General features: G+C 35.8%; 1 protein-coding gene across 4 annotated transcripts in view; it reads left to right on the top strand.

The window, feature by feature from the left end:
• TDRD3 (tudor domain containing 3) overlaps positions 1 to 18,158 on the top strand; it is a 113,554-nt gene extending 95,396 nt beyond the window's left edge. For all 4 annotated transcript variants that reach the window (XM_074564530.1, XM_074564546.1, XM_074564553.1 and 1 more), the window contains 2 exons: positions 10,710 to 10,846; positions 17,914 to 18,158. In XM_074564530.1, the coding sequence (XP_074420631.1) occupies positions 10,710 to 10,829 (120 nt within the window). In that variant the 3' untranslated portion in view covers positions 10,830 to 10,846; positions 17,914 to 18,158. The remainder of the gene's footprint in view (positions 1 to 10,709; positions 10,847 to 17,913) is intronic.
• The last annotated feature ends 2,853 nt before the right edge of the window (positions 18,159 to 21,011 follow it).

The following is a 21,011-nucleotide window of genomic DNA, read 5'->3' as shown; positions in this document are numbered from 1 at the left end:
TACTGCAGTAATCTTTGTTCCTTTCCTGACGTAGCTCCCTTAGTGTATGTTTTCGTTCTAGGACACTGGGTGAACCTTCTTGAGTTCTAGGGCTGACAGTAAAAATTTTACAAGATATTGGATGCAGACTGGGTGGGGCTTCTCTTCTTGCTTGCGTTGCTTCTTGGCCCATTGCAGTCTTGCCGCTTTTCCCTGTGCGCGTAATCAGTCTCCTTTTGATGTCTGACACCCATTATCTCAAGTCAGCCATCCTCATTACTGGGTGTTGTGAGGCCCCCCCATTGGAAATTGCATCATAGTCATAGTTTCATCATTGCTGTCCAGGGAGAGGAGAGGAGTTGAGTCTCCTACGAGTTCCAGGCCAGTTAAAGGAGGGAGCTACTCAACAAAGGTTGATCTCTTGACCTGGGAAAGGAATTCCTTCCATATGAAGGAGGGAAGGGAAGTGCCGCAAACGTGAGTAAATCGGTGTGTGTGTGGTTGTTATGTAGTGCTTTACTAAAATACCTTTTGCCATGTTTTACTCTATAATTTATTTTTTTTTGTGCAATTGGTCATTCACAAGTAAAATCACAGTCATTTGTTTATCACATATACGTGCGCATTTGACGTTGGGCATTTGTATGCCAAATTTTGTCGTGTGTGTGTGCACACAGCATTTTGTTTCACCTAAAATGTCACCAAAACTCAACTGCTTCCCTATTTACATTTTAATAATGATTTAGTGCCCTAACAGCAAAGCATTAGATAATTCCTTGTACTATGTCACGTTTTCTTTCTGATATTTTTGTTGGCAGAATTTTCTGATTACATACTAAAATAGACCAGCAATACAGCGAATACTTTTTCCCCCCCATATGGATGTGTGTGGTTTTACTTACGAGCGTGCTTAGTGTAAGGAAACCGAATGCTGGAATTTTTTCCCAAGTCTATGCAAGTATTCCTTTTGGCTATATGTTTAGGGCCTGTGTCTCTATTACCAAAGTAAACTGGACCTTTCCAGACATCTTCATTCAACTTGATGTTCTGAAAAACTGTATGAATGTTTTATTTACTACCAAAAAAAAAAGTTGTTGAGAGGGATGGGCTAAGAGTTGTATATGAGGGGAGGGATGGAGCTGGACCCTTAATTCACTGCTGTTTTCCAAAAATTGGCACAATTACTCCTTCCTTATACTAACATTACACCTTATGGCACATAACTCCTTGTAGTGGTTACTGTTACTGATTTCATGTCGTTAAATTTATATGTTTTCTTGAAAACTTTTCTACTTCCAGTTTGTGGCTTTCTTCTTGCAGAATTGAGACAACTCGATGTGTTTGCTGGTTGTGTATTATTTATATAGTAGATCTCCCTTCAGTGTATGTACTTTTCTTTTAGAAATTATTAAAAATAAACCTTTAAATATTTATAGCTTGATATTGATACTACTCAATGTGAAGAAGCTTTTACTAATAGAATTTGGTATTTCTGTTTTGTTTTGGGGATATGGTATGAATGGCTTAAATATGTAATTCTAAGGAACTTTTAAAATTCATGACTTTTTTCTGTATTAAGAACACGGTGACAACTTGCAGGAAAGGGAGTATTTGTTTCAAGCACAAATGTCACAAGCAGAGTTGCGCATTTATTTTAATATATGCCACAGGGAATGATTGCAAATATGAATAACCTGTGCTATACCCTTCAGGGGAACAGATAAGCTAGCAAAAAATCTCTGTGGGATAATCATGCCCCAGGCTTACATTATCGTAGTTTTATGGAAATATAATTGGAATGTAGTCTATTTAGAAAATAATTGAGTACTTTGTTTTCGGAGTTGAAGAAAAGCGATGAAGCACAGATAAATGTCTGATTCCAAGTTAACTGTTGTTATTCTTTTAGCAGTCTCATATTTAAGTACATAATTCTTTTCTCTGTCCATCCATCTATTGTCTGTTTCTTGATTTTTCTGAAGAATCTACAAATTTTCTGTCACTTGCTATCTAATGTTCATTGCTTTACTCAAAACTCAAGATGTATATTGTCTTAACAGAATCATTTGAAAATTAGCTGTGTTGAAAGCTCATCTACTTTTGTCGCACCTTATATTTTCAGTAGAGGAAAAATGAGATAAATCTATTTAAAAATGGTATATCCATATTTTTCTTTTTTAGGATTACTGAAACAAATTAACGTGTATTAAGGCTTTAGTTGATAAATTGGTGGCTCTGAAGAATGCTGTGTAGAATTTTCGAAAACTGGTCAAGAAAATGTAAAATTATTTGGCTTCTGATGTTTGGTTGGTGCAAATCAACAGAAAAGATTTATTATCATTGATTTATTTCTGATGTTAAAGGAAAGGTACAGGGCATCTTGAAATTTTTATTTTGAAAACAATAAAGCAACAGATTTTATGGCATAGCTCTATGCCACCTAGTTTTACATAGCATAGTTAGGAACATATTTACTTGCATACCATGTGTGTTCGGTGGAGACAAAGACATACCCTCATAAGTATCAATTCCTTTTTCTAAGTGTAAATAAGGGAAACAAATAGTTTGTGTATGTTTTGGTTGAGTTTTTTTAATTACATTACAGCAAGTTTGTTTTAGTGAATTGTTAGAAACTTTGGAATTTTAGTACTCCCACATTAGAAAAACGATTAACTGAATTTCTCTGTTGCATGAAAGGCTTTGTACAGAGCTTGAAAGAAGAATGTAGTGTTTTACTTGTACAGTACATCAAAATCGCATGCAATTTGAGAAACAGTTGTTGAGAGAAAGATGGCACTAGTATAGAAGGTTACAACGTTGCGTAAAGGTGTAGGAATTATTCTGACTGTATATAGAATGCCAACAAACAATAAATGTGTAGTCGCAGTTCACAGGTAGTCCCAGGAGGTTTTTAGTAAGTCATACAGTACTGTACAGCAAGTCAATTGTATCCTTTTAAGGGCAATTGAAGTTATATTAAGATTTTGCAGTATATCTCTCAGTAATTTCTGTAATACGTTTAACAGCGCTATTTCTGTCACCACTGCCTTATATTGTGTAGCATAATAGAATATTTCACTGCAGTGAAGCTGAAGCTAAAATTTTCAGCAAAGCAATTGATGGTTTTGATGTAAAAGTCAAATCAGAGTAACATGTGGAGTACTATACATGTATATATGTGTTCATACACATGTATGTCATCTGTACTAATTATCTAATGCTTGTAATGTCCCATGTGTAGCTAGATGCTTATGGGATTGTGACTTTCAAATGGGAAAAGAACATATATACTCTATAAATCCTATACAGTTGTTTATCATATCCTTTACCGACAGAAAATAATGCCAAGGTATCAATGCAATCGGTAATAAGTATCTTTGAATACTGTGTAGTCCCTACTATTGATGGAGTTGAGCTTCCTTACTGGAAGTGGCCAAAGTCAAATTTCTTCAGGCATGTAATAGTAAAAGAAATTTAAAATAAGTTTGACATAAAAAGTTCTTGATAAAATTTACTTTGAAATTAAAATCTTTTCTTTTTGAGCAGACCTTATAAATTCTTACCAGTTCAGGATAAAAGTCTTGTTGCTTCTCAAAAAAAATGCATTTGGACAATAAGGCCAAGCGTTTCAGTGTATGAGATCCTTTCATTTTCTTCCCACTTTGTTTGTTGAAGCTGTTTCCATACATTACAGTAGATCCTGGTTAGTCTACTGATTAAATATCCTGTAGTTCACCAACTTGCTGGTTGTATCCAGAAGTCAACACCAAAACAGAACTTTCTCAATGTGAGAGAGAAAAACTTGAAAAAGTTCATGTAAACATTTTCTTCATATTATGGGATTTTTGTTTTACATTTATTTGGATAACTTGAAGATATATTCTTGGTGTTCTATAGGTTTTCCATATGCTGTTCTAAGAACAGTCTAAATATCAAAAAAATTCTCATCCAATACAGAAGATAAAGTGCTTATTTTATCTCTTTCTTTGTCACCTCAGTAAAATATATCTGGATGCCTAGAAGTATGTATATGGACAAAGGCAGAGATAGAGACAGAAGGATGAAAGAAAGAAAGAAGGTAGCTTGAATGTCATTGTTCTGGTTTTGTGAGTTAGAAAATACATATTGCCTTTCATATGTCTTGTGATTTATTCCCCCTCCCAACTTGGGATTCAAGAATTAGAAATATCTGATTCTTTATTTTTGAATTGTCTTTGCCTTTATTTTCACAAGTGCCACGTGGAGTTACCAGTTTTATTAGCAGTTAATGGTTTTGGTCTTTAGAATAACGTAAAGTTAATGAGAAATCTGCAGACTCTATTTTTTTGCTTACAATTCATTACAATTATTTTAAATTTAAAGAACTATCATGCTGTTTAAGTTTTAGAAAATCTGAGCAGGTCATGTTTACTAAAAGAAGTAAAACCATAAAACGTAGAACCAGTGAACTCTATACTATAAAAATTATTCTGCATTAGGAGATATGGTTGGTAGTGGGGGTTAACTGTCTCTCTGTTGAGGTGTTGAAGTTTGTTTCACACACCCATAACATTTGAATAAGGGCAGACTAATTGCTTATTCCATAAGATTATTTTGATGGGAAGGGAATTTAAGATTGATTAGGAGTATGATTTTTATGGACTAAGCTATCATCAGCTATCAGCTCTGAGAGGAGGAAGCAGTTCTTCCTCCCTGACGTTGACCATCCTGACTTTTTGAACCTGCGTTGGTTAAAGGTTGCAGCTGTACATCTGAGCAAGAAAGGGAAAGTGGAAAGAAGAGTGAAGAAAAAAGGGCAGGAAAAGAGAAAGGAAAACAGTTTCAGCAGTAGCCAGACATTACTTTCGTGCACCTGCCTGTGGCACTACTGCCTGCATGCCAGAACTAGGTTGTAAATTTAAGGGTGTCACATAGTTGATTTCTTTGTTTAGTTATAAAAGATTTAATTGTAGTGTGATGATACACTTCAAAAGATCAAGGCAAGAGTTAAGTAAAAATAATAATTGTGTATCTTATTAACATTCTGAATGATATGTTAAAAGGTTAACTTAAAAAAAATATGATTTAATTACTACATTATAACATTTTTAATTTAAACACAGCCATATCCTTTCCATTAGTTATCTGTACTTATAGTCATCGTGATACATTACTGCAATGTCTTGCGTGATATATGTGACCGTACTGAAAGTATATTTTTCTTAAAATGTAGTGCTGCCCTGACTCCTTTAAGGGCACATTAATAAGGCTAAGAGTTTATATGAATTATCTGACAGCAGTGAGGGGTCAGGTCTATGTAAGTCTAGTGGTATAACCTTGAATCCCACTTTTCCTTCTCGCTCATAATTTAACTCAGAAGTTTGTATGGCCATGGGCCCAGTCTAATACAGTTGTGTACTGCGAAAAAAAAATTATCAGCATCTGCAGACTGACAAAGATTACTCTGAGAAGATTATTCTCTGAGAGGAACTGCTGGTTTAAGTCACAAGAATAACTTGCAAAGAAAATCGATATTGTTGCAAAGAAAATATGTTGAGTAGTTCTGTAATAGATGCTTCAAAAACGCTCTTCGCACGAAGTCAGTACTTGGTTAAGATCCTTGAAAGATCTGCATTAGTGGTAATTTCTCTTTTACTTGGAATTTTCACACCTTATTTGTTAGTAACTTTTGAAATTATGCCCTAAAGCTGCTCTAAGATCATATAATTTAAATAATTAAGTGACAAAAACTATCTTTTCACAAAATCCTGTTTTCAGTCTTAGTTGTTATAGAGTTCTAACAACCCTTTAGATATTCAGATAAAGTAAAAGTTTAAGGGAGTACTTTAGCCAATGATTTTTTTATAGATATATAATATATTGCAATTTAAATATTTGTTTAGCGTTTTCTAGGAAACTTGTGAATTTTTCAATATGGCCATAGTGTGGTTGGGTTTTCTGTTTGTTTTGGGTTTTTTTTGCTACATCTGGAAAATCTTACAGTCTATTTTGGATTGATATGAACATGAGCAAGTAGAAACTGCAAAAATCAAAGCTTAAGTACTTAAGGAGATCAACGCTGGACGATTAGGCAAAAGAAGCAAGTTTTAAAAAAGGAATTTACCCAGCAAAACAAGAGATCACTTGGTGGTGTAACAGCAGGAGACAGCTGTTGCCAGCATAGTGGGCAATGCAAAGAAGCATTAAATCTGGACCGAAATGGGACTTGAAATGCACATGAAAGAGAAGTTAATTTTGCAAGGAAGCAAGCACTTTTCCTTTGTACTGAGTCCAGCAAGTTTTCCATGCATTGAGTATGTGGGTGAAGTTAAAACTGCCTCTGAAACTAAAGCGGTGATGTGACGTTACTGAAATCTGTTTTCTTTGCCTTCTGTCTCTTCTTCATCCAATGGTTCCTGCCCCCACACTGCTCCTTCATGCCTCCTTGCACAGGCTCTAGCAATCATCACTTATTAATCCCACAGAGAGCTATAATTGAAAAGCCTTAGCAGAAGCCCCAGTGAACAGAGCTGAATTTTCTGTGCATAAGCAGGAATAGACAGAGGTAACTAGTTCATAGGTGGCACACTGTTGGAGCTGCTCAGCCGCGACTTGCAACTGCATCCTTAATGTATGTGAGCAGAACATTCAGCAAAGCTTTTGTGTAATGCGTAACTTCTGTCCTGCTCTTTACTGTCATCCACCTTATTTGTTGTTCTCAGAAGTTATACAGTAAGTATTCACTTTAAGGACTATATTTAAAAAAAAAAAGTTTCTAAACAGTTCTTTTGAATAGACTGAAAGAAGTCTTGAAATAGAAATCCAATGAGAAAACTTTTAATGAAATATAAATTTGCTCTGCTCTAATATTGTTAATTTTAAGGGTAAATTGGTTGTTAAAGTATTTCAGATGCTGGATTTATAACTTTATTCTGCAGCTATGAAATCCATTGAATTTTTTATGTAAAAGCATGCTGGTAGTCACATGGCTGGACTGAAGTTACTTTGCTGATTCACTAAGCTCAGCCGGCGAAGTATGGTGGTGGTACAGGCTCTTCAGAATATGTGGTCCCAAAGTAAAAGCACTGAGTGTGCATATATACTCACTTTACACTTGTTTAGTTCTTGTCCGGCTTGAGATGTCACAGGAGATTTTTATGTGAAAATCTTGAATAGAAGCTGAAATTCACAATGACTTATGCTTCCCTGTTCACCATCTTTTTTTAAATACCTGAAGAATGCTGACATCCTCCACCCTCTCTCATGTCATTCTAACCTATTACTGCAATAATTTATTTCTCCATTTTGTTGTTTGCATTGTAAACCTTTCCTTGCTTTCTTCTGTGGATCTACCAGTTTTTGCTGTCTTTTGCAGTTGTGCTTAGTGGTTTCATTTAATCTCAGTGTACGTTGCCCTAGGTGGGTGTTGTGCAAGTAGTCGAAAACTCAGTCTTCGTTCCTGGAATATTACATAATTAACGAATAATAAGCTGAAGGATGGAGATCATAAAGTATATAAATTTTTTTAGTAGTGTACTAATATGAAACCTCTGCTGGTAGTAGAAGGAGAATGAAAATGCTCTGAGAGATTTGTGTCCACCTTTGCTTTATAAAATGTAATCTAGATCTTACATGGATAAGGAAATAGGAAATGGAATAATTTAGAATGAGTCACAAGCAACTGAAATTGAAAGCAAGCAGCAAGAAAGACTGGAAAAATAGAGTTGGTGGCAAGATGTGTGATCTAATTGACTGCAGAGTTATAATGGAAGAAATGTAGACAGCTGAAGTTTTTAGGTTGAAAAACAGAAAAACCAAGGAGGGATGGCAGTTCTGAGCATAGGGTGGAGAGATTTTAAAGTAACTTGAGATAAAGATGATCCCAGAAAAAAAAATAATCCTTAAGATGGAAATAAAATAAAATGGCAATAGAAAAAGGATGAAAGATCAGCAGTGCTGGATTGAGGGTCAGTGATCAAACAATGGTGGAAGAAAAGAAATGCAATTACTTGCAAAACAAAAAACAATGTGTCTTGGTAAATTGTTATTTTGGAGAATGTTAGATCTAATTAGAATCAATTGTGAATAGTTAAGACCCAAGACAGAAATGACAATGTGTCATCTGACATGCAGGTGGTAGACTTCAAGACGATCAGTAATTCGTTGTGGGGAGCCACTGTGCATAGAGAATAACGAGGGAACAGTTGAAAGGTGTTCTGTTGCTCCTTCATTCTTATGATTTGCTGCATTGCTCACTTTCATTTCATTCAGAGCCTCAAGAAGTGAATGTGATTTCACATTTCATTCTTGCCTATTGTAATAAAACCACCTGAATTGGAAGGCATGCTTCTGAAGCTTTTCATTCTATATGTAAAGACAACTACACGAAAATAGAAATGCGTAAGACAAATTCTAGCTTTAGTTTGATTTTACTGAATTCAAAGGATCAACATTAACTTTGAGATCTGATGAAGACTTACTGCTCTAGAAATTTACTCTGATATACTTATCCTCAGAAAGAGGTTGGCTATTACAGGTGAGACACAGTGCACTAAGCTATTTAATTTCTGTTCATTTTGAGAAAAGACTACCAAGGTTTACAAAGAAAAGATTCATGTTTAATTCACTACAGTCTCTTGAAAATACCAGCATGCGTTGCTAGATTTTCAGTCGTGTATATATGCCATTTAGTCTTCCAGTTTTAGAGAAATCCAAATACTGAGCACGTGAAAGTTCACCAATTTATTCTTGAAGAGTGAGCTCCTTTATGTTAGATTGAAGCTTTGGCAAAAAAATTTAAGAGAACGTACAATTGCATCTTTCTCTACTCTTTTGGCAAATAATATGGAACTATTTTCAGCTACTTAGGTTTCTTGGAGTATACTGAAGGAGCTAAATGTATTTGGACCACTCCAGGCATCTAGTTTACCTTTGAACGTTTTGATGCTATGTACAGCTTGCATTGTCAGTGATGGGAGATCAGTTTGTATATATACTAAGTTGAGGGATTGTACTAGGGCTAACAGTATTGCAATCTGTGGATTTTTTTGGTTAGACATCCATTTTTCTATTTTTTGTTTTCTTTTGGATAATCAGTGTCTCTGAAACTCTTTATATGAGGGAATCGATAGTGCTGCAAGCAGTAAAAGAGGTGCACTGAGAAAAGTAAGTTTTATGGCAGAATTCCATGTTTCTCAGCCTTTGGCTACAGTGAAACAAGAAGATATAAATCAATCATGCTGTATTCAATTGTGTTGAAAATCTGTTTTTTCTTACAGTTACTTCAGGCTCTCTGTGGTAGGGCTTAATCTGTTGTTCTGGAAATATAGCTATAACCACAGATGTACCCTGTAAATAGGAGACCTTACCGTGAGGAATGTGGTTGTCTGTAACTTATTTTAAAAATGCATGTTTATTGATATTTGGGCTGATTCAGAAAGAGACATTTCTTGAGTAAGATCTGACTTTTCATAACAGAAAGAAACTTAGGCTGTAGATTTTCCTTTCTGTCTCATAGTGAAATATGTTACTGCTGTGACTAGCTTAATCTTTGTTATACGCATGCTGCACTCTGAGACAGCTCCTGGGTGTTGGAATTGTTGACAAACTTTTAATGAATCATTCAGTGTTCTTGCTTTGTGTTCCTCTATGTTCCTGTGTTGTGAGTGCAAGGGAATTAAGAGTTATATACTCAGTACCTTTTCCCAAAAGTGGATTTCTTACAGCATGTTACCTCTAGGCCTGGTGTCTGCTACAGCGTAGTGTTAGGGTATTAAAGAAATTAAGTTATAACTATTCCTTGAGACACCATTTGACAATCATACTTATGTTCAGATTTTTTTTAGCCTATAATTTTTTCTTCTATTTCTCTTTATTATCAACTCTAATGCTCTTAAAATTCTTCTCTGTCTTTAATGTGTACCACCTTTAGATATTCCATCAGATGAGTGATTTTCCTTTCAGTATTTCTTGACCAAAGTAAATTTCTAGCTATTTTAATCTTCCTTTGTAAATCATTCTCCAGTCTCTTGATTATTTTGGGCACAGAAATTCAGAATTCCATGTAATCGGTAAATATCTTTCTGGTATTGAGATGCCTAGGAGTGAATGCAATTGCAAATATGTTATTACCTCTCCTGTCATTATTCAGAAGTTATATCTATTACTGCTGCAAATAGCAAATTCGTATCGAAGTTGCTGTCCACTGTACTTGTAGGCTTTTTTCATTATTACTGCATCACGGATTTTTATCTACTATTTCAGATCTGTGTTTCAAGTAGGCATATTGCCAGGTGCTGTTTCTTGCATTTCCATTTCCTAATTCTTTTATTTCATTCCACACACATTTCCAAACTACCAAAAGTTTAGAAGAAGTTTAGTTATATTTCTCTTTCTCTGGCAGGTTATTGAGGTTATCTTGCGTCTTGAGTTTGTTGCCTGTATGACTCTTGGAAAATAATTTTGCTTTAATATACTTTTTTTTCCTGCAGATATTTAATAACTTTTGCAGCTGCCCTGGGGATTAAGTTTTGAGATTTTCCATCTTGGTTTTGTTAGCTTTCCTAGGTTTGAAAAACCCACTCGCATTATCTCACTTACTTTATTAAGTGGTCATCAGCACAGAAGCAGCAGTTGCTATGTGTGCATGAATTCCTTGATACGCGTATGTTGTGTGTATGTATGTATGCGTATACCTACTCATGTATAATGCATTTACCTACTCTTCCATTTAAAACAATGCTGTTTACCTGCAGGAGGAGGAGGAAGAAACATATGAGCAAACTCTAGAATTCCGCAGAGGAGGTGATGGTCAGCCAAGACGGTCCACACGACCTACTCAACAATTTTATCAACCCCCAAGAGCTAGAAACTGATTAATAATAAATAAAAGGTAAATATATAATATTGACGTTTTATTTATGGGGTTAGGTTTCAAGAAAAGTAGATCCTGGATTGTTTTATTTTTCAGTGTTCTCCAGTCTTTGTGAAGTTCATGAGAGAACTTTCTACAACTTTGCCAGTAGTTGGTTGTGTAAGAACCCTCATCATTGGGTTGCAGGTGATGAATATTTTGAAGAATTAAATTATTGTAATCACCATTTTACAACTTAATTTTAAGACAACTTAAAATTCCTAGCAAAACCTTGTTTCTCATTTAGAGAAAAAAAAAAGTTAAACAGCAGCACATGTATGACCTACTTTGTTTAATAGTGGTAATCTGTTTATAAGGTGCAAGCACAGAGTAGTGACCATTACACCTATGGAGAACTATTGCTATTAAATCAGTGTCTTACTATTTAAGTGTAAGTTTTATGGTTGTGTCTTTTTAGTTTAGAAACCACTTGTTGCGATGCCCTGCGTGGAAGATATGTTTGGCATATTACTTCTAAAATTTTTTACGGATATTGATATATTTAAGATAGAAGTTGGATAGCTCTGTTTCTCCAGATTTTGTGGCTGTAGGAAGAGATGTAATATACCTGTGGGAAGAGGGAAGGCAATAAAAACACTTTGGCAAATAGCTTTTTAACTTTGCTTTATGTAAGGACTCATGTCATCTGAGCAAGCCTTTTCTTGATACTTTTTCACCTGACAGCAGCAACAAATTTCTCTCATTCACATACGTTGGACCAGCTTCCTCTCTGAAATAAGTGGCTGAAGTCCCTGCTGAACTCAGTACTGTCTGTCTCTGTGCAAGGTCCCATATTCTACTTTTATGAGCCATGTATGTGAATAAATATTCCGTCATTGTTTTGCTTAGCATTGGAAGGAGAACTTGCAACACTGAAATCTAAAAATCTGTGAGGTAACCATTGAATGGGGAGGTACAAGGCCCAAGAATATTTACCGTACTCTGAATCTTGAGGATATACTTCCATCTATCCTTTATTAATTAGCAGAAACTAAGGGATTATATGTCATCCTTGGAAAATATACTTGATATGTAAATTAAGAAATCTAAAAAGGCCAACCAGATAAAACAGTTAAAATTCTTTTACTAAACAAATCAAGTGTGCTGTACTGCTTTCATCTTACTCGTGGATCTTCTAAATCCTTAATTTTCAAACATTGCTTGAAAGACCTGAATAAAGAAAGCTTTGTAAGTTTGCATGCTATTTGGTGTACATCTACAGTGTGTCTTTGTCTTGAATCTGATTTCATTTTTTTTCCCTATTTGCCAGTTTATTTTTACTGAGTTCTTTTTAGCTCCTTTCCTTGCTCCAGTCCTCCACCTTCAGTTGGCTTCAGGTGCTGCTGATCTCTGCAGCTTTTGATACTTCTGACATGTAATAACGTATGATTTCACTTTTTTGATCATATGCTTTCCATTTGCGGGAGTACTGGCAATATATATGAGCAAAATTTTTTCCTGACTCTTGCCAAGGTGATCATTATTCTATTTTTGCCCATATCATTCAATTTTCTATTTTAAGTAAGTGTATCAATCACTGCGAATAAACATATCATGAGATAATTTATGCTGAAATAATTGTGGTGTATGCACTGAGCTGAATTTTAAACCAGCTCAGTTGACACGGAGGAGTGTTGGTGTGATCAGCTGAATGAAATTTGCTCAGTGTAGAAAGCAGTCAAAACCAGGGAGGCTTTTTTTTGTGTCTTTAGGTAATATTTTTGTTATTTCTCTAATTTTACAGTATAAATCTGGAAAACTGAGTTTGGCTTTGGTCAGCTGAGAGGGGCTAAAAACAGATGTCCAGAGAGAATGATAGTAACTCCTGTACCTTAAGAATAATGAATTAATTGTTGGCAAGCAAGGAACAACCTTTCTAAGACACAGGTGGTTGTTCCTTGCAGATTTTCATATACCTTGCTGGGAAGATTCTAACAGGATCCCAATTTAAATGGACAGCAGACTCTGTATCAAAACCTACCTACCATAAAAATAAAAGTTACAGCCCTTCGCCTGCCAAATACTTCAAATACTATTGTTTGCTGTCAGATATCTCTAAATAAAGGAGTTGGTTTCAAGTGGCAAATAGTGTCAGTTAAATATAAACCTAAAAGCATTTGTCAACAAGTAGCAATGGACTCTTCTCATCCAGGAAAAAAAAATAAATCAAGATATAATTTGGAAAATGTGTCATGACGCTGAATATACTTTTTCAGCAACTGCTTACTTTGCTTTAAAAAGTACATCTTTTACTGACGGTATTTCCAGATATATCCTCCTTTTCTTCATAATAATTTAAAACTCTCTTCTGCAGTTGATGAAATGAGGTATTTCCTGCATTCTCTTTTGGCCCAGGACTGTTTACTTCAACATCAGCTCAAGCTACGTAGTGCCAATTTGTCATCCAAAACTGAATTTATTAATCCAGTGCAATGTACAATCAGTGGCAGTTTAAACCTGGTAAATTTTGGCTACTTTTGTAAGTCTAACTCTGTTGGAATATTATGCACTTTATCTTCTACAACACAAATAGCAAATTTTGTAAGAGTTATACATACCTTAAATAGCCATCATTGTAAACAGTAATTAATTATAAGAAAATAGAACTTACTGTGTGATAGGAAGATTCATTCCCTGTAGATCAAAACATTCAATGCCATCTTCTTTGGCTGCTGTAACCGAATTGTCTTGAACTTTAAGCGTAAACTGTCTCTAAATGTCTAAAATGTAGTCAATTAGAATATTTATGTATTTTATATTAAAATTGTTTGCTATATCTAGCTATTTTAATTATCTGGCTTATCAGATTTAGGTTTGTGTTTGGAAAACTTCCAGAATTAAACTCGACTACATTTCAACATAAAATAATGTAACAGCTATCGGATGTTAACACCAAAAAGATGTTGTCAAAATATGAAATTAAATACATTGGTCTTAGATTCTTGAAACACTACAATCAGTCAGGTAGAAAAAGAAAATAGAGAGGCAAGAGATGCCCTCTATGTGGAGGCTGGGTGGTGCTACTTGAACAGTTAGCTCCTGTATTGGTTCCAGTCAAAGCAATCCTTTATTTTGTCTAAAATTTGTAAGATGGATTTTCTTCCCTTTCTGCTGTGTTGTAGTGAATATTTGGAAAACTGAACATCCTGTTCTTTTCTCTTCAAGAGTGTGGCATTTGCAGTCATCTCTAAATAATGTTCAAAAGTGGAAATTCTTCCTCAGTTTAAGAACACTCTATTGCCAGTCTTTTTGTGGATAAAAACATTGCAGAGCTGTATCCAGAAGCATTTTCTGTGTGGTACAGACTAGCTTTCATCTGCTAGATTTGCTTTCTGAAGCTCATGTCGAGTCCAGTGTAGCTGCCCTCATTTGCCTTGTTTCATAAGTAAAGCGATGTGAGGAGATGTTTATTGTGGTGCTACAATGGATGTATTTATCAGGTATGGCTTATAGCTCCCCATAGTACTTCTCATGCTACCATATATCTTAGGTTGTGTTTTGAAATTCATTACACGTGACCTAATGAGGTACTGGTTGAAGAAAATGGAATTAGAGAGAAACCAGTAATGCAAATCTACTAAGCTTTTCAAAAAATAAGTGGTGGATGTAGTTATTTTTTCTCTGATTTTTAAATGTAGGCAGAAAATCAAACACAACCCTTTTCTAAATCACTTTCAGCATACACAGACTTGTACAACAGTGTAACTTTAACATCTTGACATGTGAAAGTTCAGGAATATTGAATGTCAGTTCTTAGAAGTGGATTTCTATGTGTTTTTTCCTCCTTTTTATTCCTTAGAGCTTTTTGAGAGCATGGCTTATTGTTCTTATTTCAAGTTTTTGATAACCTGTTAGGTGAAGACATGATTTATCAGGGGAAGTTTTAAGGGATCCAGTGAGGCATAGTTTTACCACAACCTTCCACTGAAGGATGCTTTACTTCTTCACCAGATCATTCATTAATGACACCTTTACTCCCTGAGAGGGAGTACCTTTGTATTACATGAAGTAACTTAAGTATTTTTTTTCCTGAAAAGAAATGGAGAGCCCTTGTTGATGATTATTTTGTGTTATAAATTGGTAATTTGTTTAGAATTTTAATACTGTAGTACCTAAAATTTAAAATGCCAAAGTGCCTTGTTTTCAAAGGCAGCTTCTGCAATTCTGAAAGTAAACTTTGCTGGCTGTTATTTGTATTGAGAATGACAGGCACGTATCAAAGATGAAACATTAGGTCCATATAGTAGACATATCACCTCAGACCCAGAAGCTCTTAGACCTACGGATACAACGTTACATCACTTAACAGGGAGGACTTATTAGCACTGGTACAATAATACAGAAATGAAACTATACTGCATCCTGGAATTAGTTTTCAGTATACTCATTTAGGTGTTGAAGTTGCCCTTACAAATCTGGAATTAGTGTTGACAAATACCAGCTCATAGTCTATGTCTACAGCATAATGGTGTCTTAAGTGTGAGAAGGGTTAAGTTTTTAAAAGCCTGAGTTATTTTTTAAAAGTGGAATTTGCATCCATGGGATTGTCTAGCGTGGGGAAGAGAAGGCTCCGGAGAGACCTTATTGCAGCCTTTCAGTACTTAAAGGGGGCTTATAAGAAAGATGGGGACAGACTTTTCAGTAGGGCCTGTAGTGACAAGACAAGGGCTAATGGTTTTAAACTAGAAAGAGGGTAGATTCAGACTAGATATAAGGAAGAAATTTTTTACAATGAGGGTGGTAAAACACTGGAACAGGTTGCCCAGAGAGGTGGTAGATGCCCCATCCCTGGAAACATTTAAGGTCAGGTTGGACAGGGCTCTGAGCAACCTGATGTAGTTGAAGATGTCCCTGATAATTGCAGGGGGGGCTGGACTAGATGACCTTTAAGAGGTCCTTTTCAACCCAAACCATTCTATGTCTTCCTTCTGAAGAGCTTCTTCCCACAGTGTTCTGCGCTTCAGGTATTAAGTACAATTGCTGCAGGCTTTCAGGAAATCTTGACTTGGTGTTTATTATGAAGATAGAGCAATAGAGTAGTCATGTTAAGGTGAAGTAACAGAAGTATGGGGTAATCATTATCTCACTGTGGTTGCAGTTGACCTAGAAATGATCATTTATTAATATCCAGTAGTGTGAGGAAGAGAACACTCAGAATTTTATCAGAGCACTGCAGTGAGAGCCCTTGAACCCCGGTTCTAGGTTGTTTATGGTAAGAGTCAAATACTAACTTTAACAGGTCTGGAAAACAAGATATTAACACAGAATCACAGAATGGCAGGGGTTGGAAAGGGCCTTCTGAGATCATCCAGTCCAATGCCCCTGCCAAAGCACGTTCACCTGGAGCAGGTTGCACACAATGGTGTCCAGGCAGGTTTTGAATATCTCCAGAGACAGAGACTCCACGACCTCTCTGGGCAGCCTGTTCCAGAGCTCTGGCACCCTCAAAGTAAAGAAGTTTTTCTTTATGATAAGACAGAATTTCCTGTGTTCCAGTTTGTTCCCATTGCCCCTTGTCCTGTCCCTGAGCACCACTGAAAAGAGTCTGGCCACATCCACTTCACACCCACCCTTTAGATAATTATAAGCATTGGCAAGATCCCCTCTCAGTCTTCTCCAGGCTAAAGAGACACAGATCTATCAGCCTTTCCTCATAAGAGAGGTGCTCCATTCCCTTGATCCCTCCACTGGACTCTCTCCAGTAGTTCCTTGTCTTTCTTAAACTGGGAGCCCAGAACTGGACACAGTATTCCAGATGTGGCCTCACCAGAGCAGAGTAGAGGGGGAGGATAGCCTCCCTCAACCTGCTGGCCACACGCTTTTTAATGCACCTCAGGAGACCATTAGGATTCTTGGCCCCAAGGGCACATTTCCAGCAGGTCAACCCCTGACCTGTATTGGTGCATGGGGTTATTCCTCCCCCGACTCTCCAGACTGTCCAGGTCTCGCTGAATGGCAGCACAGCCTTTTGGTGTGTCAGCCATTCCTCCCAGTTTTGTGTCATTAGCAAATGTGCTGAGGGTACACTCTATCCCCTCATCCAGGTCAATGATGAGTATGTTGAACAAGACTGGACCCAGTACTGACCCCTGGGGAACACCACTAGCTACAGGCCTCCAACTGGACTCTGTGCCACTGATCACAACACTCTGAGCTCTGCCACTCAGCCAGTTTTCAATCCACCTCACTGTCCACTCATCTAACCCAGACTTCCTAATCTTACCTATGAGGATGTTATGGGAGGCAGTGTCAAAAGCCTTGCTGAAGTCGAGGTAGACAATGTCCACTGCTCTCCCCTCATCTACCCAGACTATTATGCCATCACAGAAGGCTACAAGTTTGGTCAAGCATGATTTCCCCTTGGTAAATCCATGTTGACCACTCCCGATGACCTTCTTTTCTTCTTCATGCTTAGAGATGACATCCAGAATGAGCTGTTCCATCACCTTTCCAGGGATGGAGGTGAGGCTGACTGGCCTTTAGTTTCCTGGGTCCTCTTTCCCCTTTTTGAAGACGACTCCTAGAGAATCAAGATATAAGAATTGGAATCTTAACAATAATAAAAACACATCCTGAACTTACACTTCCTGGACAGAATGTCATGATAGTATGAAAAAGAAGGGGAACAAGTAGTGAGAAATTAGTGTTTTGAATGATCATAACTTTTGGAGGAGCTTGAAAACCTAAGAGTGTGAACCTATGAGTGCTTGGTCATTATCTGTTTCTTGGGTCTTCCTTTGCTCCGTGACAGAATTAATCTACACCTTGTCAAACTTGATATGAAATCTGTATTGAAGTCCTTACCAATGGAGAAACTGCATTTTTGTGAGAAGTCATTGCCAGAAAGTGTTCTTTTCTTGTATTTCACCAATCATATTTATTGCGTTGTCACCTTCTGATTTATTCTTTTAAAGACTTGTATCTCTGTAAGTACTGAAAAGCAGATATCCACTCTTTTGGAGGAAGAAAATAACAGTAAAGCATATGTTGAATAAAGAGCAGAGAGTTTTTTTGCTTATCTATTGTATTTATTTTTTTCCTTTTAGCAACCTTCTCGGGGTGGGGGGAAATTCACCGGCAGCTCCAACTTGCAGAAGACTTCTAGAGGAAATTCTGGCTTTTTCCAAGCAACAGGATGGAACAAAGAAAGCTCATGTGAGCAGAAGGAATTTGGACCTGACACCACAAGAGACTTTTTTAAAGTTCTTAGTTACATGAAGCTGAATACTTTTTACACATGAAAGAGGCAAATTGTCATTGCTGCCATTAATAAAACCACAGTGCACTATTCTATTCTTTGCCTTGTATTCTTTTTACTGAGCCTCCATTGTTAGGTAACATAATACTAATGTATCATGATTTTTATTCATTTTGAATTGATTTTGGTTTGAATATTGTTTCTAGTAAAATTTATATCTTCTCAAAAGCAGCCAGGATTGGACCTTTAATTTAGATTTTAGGCTAGCATTACTAAAACCTGTTAAAAATGTTCAGCTAATTATTGTACAGTGAAATTCTGAATAGGTTTTGACTTGTGTTTTCTGTGTTTATTTTCCAAAGTTGCTGAAGGCCAAATTACAAATTTGCCTATTATGTTTTTCATGATCTGTGATTAAGAGGTTGAAGGGGAGAACAAAAAAATTGTCATTTTCAATAGGAATTTTCTAAATAATTTTAGGTAAATATTTTCTTTGTAGGAATATTTATATTACAGAAATAGAAACATTTCTAGAAGGTACAGGAAAGTAGTTTAAACAAAAAATACTGAAAGATGCATATGAGTATTTTAAACGTAAATACGTGTATACATGCACACATGTGCAACCTGTTAAATAGTAAGTTCTAACTTTCTTGTAGCTTTAAACTCTGCTTTTATTGCTTCATATTATTAGAATTTTTTCAATTATCATTGATGCTTGAAAGAATCTTATGTCAAACTACTTTTCATTCTAAGCTATATGTTTGAATCTTAAGTGAGTATAACGACTGTTTCTTTAGCTGAGAAGCACTCAAGTTCTGTGTACCATGCGAGTCCCTTCTAAGCTTTATTCTGATCATTTAATTCAGATTGAAATACCACATATGTTTTAAGGTAGTTCTGTAAAGACAGAATTTTACCTGAGATATGAATTGATGGTATAAGTTGTACGATTAACTCTACTGAATTTCTCTCTGAGTGCTCCTAGAAAATTCTGTTTGGACGGAACCTGGTTTATTTGGATGAAAAGAAGTTTTATATTGATGATGTAATTGAATGTATTTGCAGTACGTAATGTGGATTACTGTCCAAATGCAGTGAAATCTTAGCAAGCACATAAATATTTGCAGAATAGTAAGGAACTAAATGTTTTGCTGCCTTAATGGATCCTAAGCAGTTTCTTGAGAATTATAATGCAACTCACTAATAATTCTAAAGAAATTTGGAAGCTTACAACATGAGCTGTACAGTGTTTTTCACTATCAACTGACAAACGGCAAATTTTATGAAGTTTATTAGATTTAAGTTAGAAATCACTTTCCAAATACTATGAATCATTCTGGTCAGTTCTGCTAAATTGTACCAGCAAATAAATAAATTGTAGATCTAATACATTGGATGTTGGATGCTTTACTTCCAGAATTACTGCTAAGACCACTGATAGCTATTCAGCTTCATAAAGCTATGCAGCCATAGCATCGTTTTAAAAAGCAGTTTTGATTTTTCTTTACAAATAGACTGTGCATCAAATGAGAGCCCTACAATCAGTGTACCAAAGCAATTTCTGAAATTAAAATAACTTTTATGTTCTTTTGAGCTTTCATTCTTGCTGTGAACAGAATCATAAAATTCAGAAAACTGCAGTCTGATTTAGCGAGCTGTAAAAAAACCAAAGCCTACTTATGAAAATTTGAAGACTGTAGAAATACAATGCAGCATTCTTCTGTAGTGGTTGTGGCATTCTGAAATTACCACATGTACATGCAGCTGTCTGTAGGCAAACAAAATGTATTTGAGACGTCCCGGTCTTTTCACTGGTGCTGAGGAATTGGAAAGCCAGGGTAAGCAGCTGGAGAGTCTCCTTGAAAAGACATGTTGCCTTTGTGTGTTTTATGATTCTTTTCTGTTTTGATTTCAACTGAAATAACTTCTTTTGAAAGCTCTACCTGTTTAGGATCTGAAGAACCAGTGATTGAGTAGATAAAAACTATTTGCATCAGCCTGTTCTGAAACGCAAGGATTCATCTTTTCATGCTGATTGATTCCTATATTTGGAAACAACACGATGATAAACTAGGTATGTATATAAAATATTTTCTTGATCCGCATAATCTATCAAAGCCACAAATACAATAATTTGCCAGTCATAATGTAGTAAAGTTTACATACATAAGTACAACTTTAATTTATTTAGCTTTTATGTTCGGAAAATGCTATCATGTCTAGGTAAGTCTTCAAAACTGATGTAAAAGTTAACATCTAATTTGTCAAAAGCAACAGCAAAAGCAAAGTCCTGAACTTTGTATGGCTACGTCGGTGTAGTTAAACAAAAAAGGTTGATAACGAGCACTGGATCCTGATCATCTACACTATTTATTTACTAGCTTGATTTCTGACTCTGTTTTGGAGTGCTCTTGACTTAGCTGTCTCTAAGACAAACCTGTCACAAAGAAACTTTGCCCTTTGCAAGCTGGACACAAGCCAGTCTGTGCCTCTTGACCTGTGAACCAGTAGGTCCATGGTCATGGTTACAGATGTAGCTTGTGAGAATTTCTGTCTTGAATGTTAGGAGTGCAATTCTAATGAGATGTTTTCCTTGCCATGGAGTTCATATAACATTTTTACCAAAAGAAATAAAAAAAAAAAAGTTATAATTTCTGATTTAAATTATTCTAAAAGTTATGTTCTAAGTTGGTAATAGTATCATTGAATAAAATTTTATTTTACTTTTTTCCCCCCTTTTATATTGTTGAGATAAAAAATCATTTTGGAGCAGAGTGGAAGTGTTGTGGTTTTGTCTTCTATGTTTTCAGAGTTTTGGAACAAAAATTATTTGAAGTTGTCGTATTTTCATTGAAAATTCTGCCTTGGAATAACATTTCCTGATAGATACTCATACGTATTTTTTATATGTATATAAATATAGCTTTTTCTTTTGTCACTAAC

This window comes from Larus michahellis, chromosome 1 (assembly GCF_964199755.1).
Source record: "Larus michahellis chromosome 1, bLarMic1.1, whole genome shotgun sequence".
NCBI lineage: Eukaryota > Metazoa > Chordata > Aves > Charadriiformes > Laridae > Larus > Larus michahellis.
The sequence above is the reverse complement of the archived record's forward strand: the minus strand, read 5'-3'. Positions and strand labels throughout refer to the sequence as shown.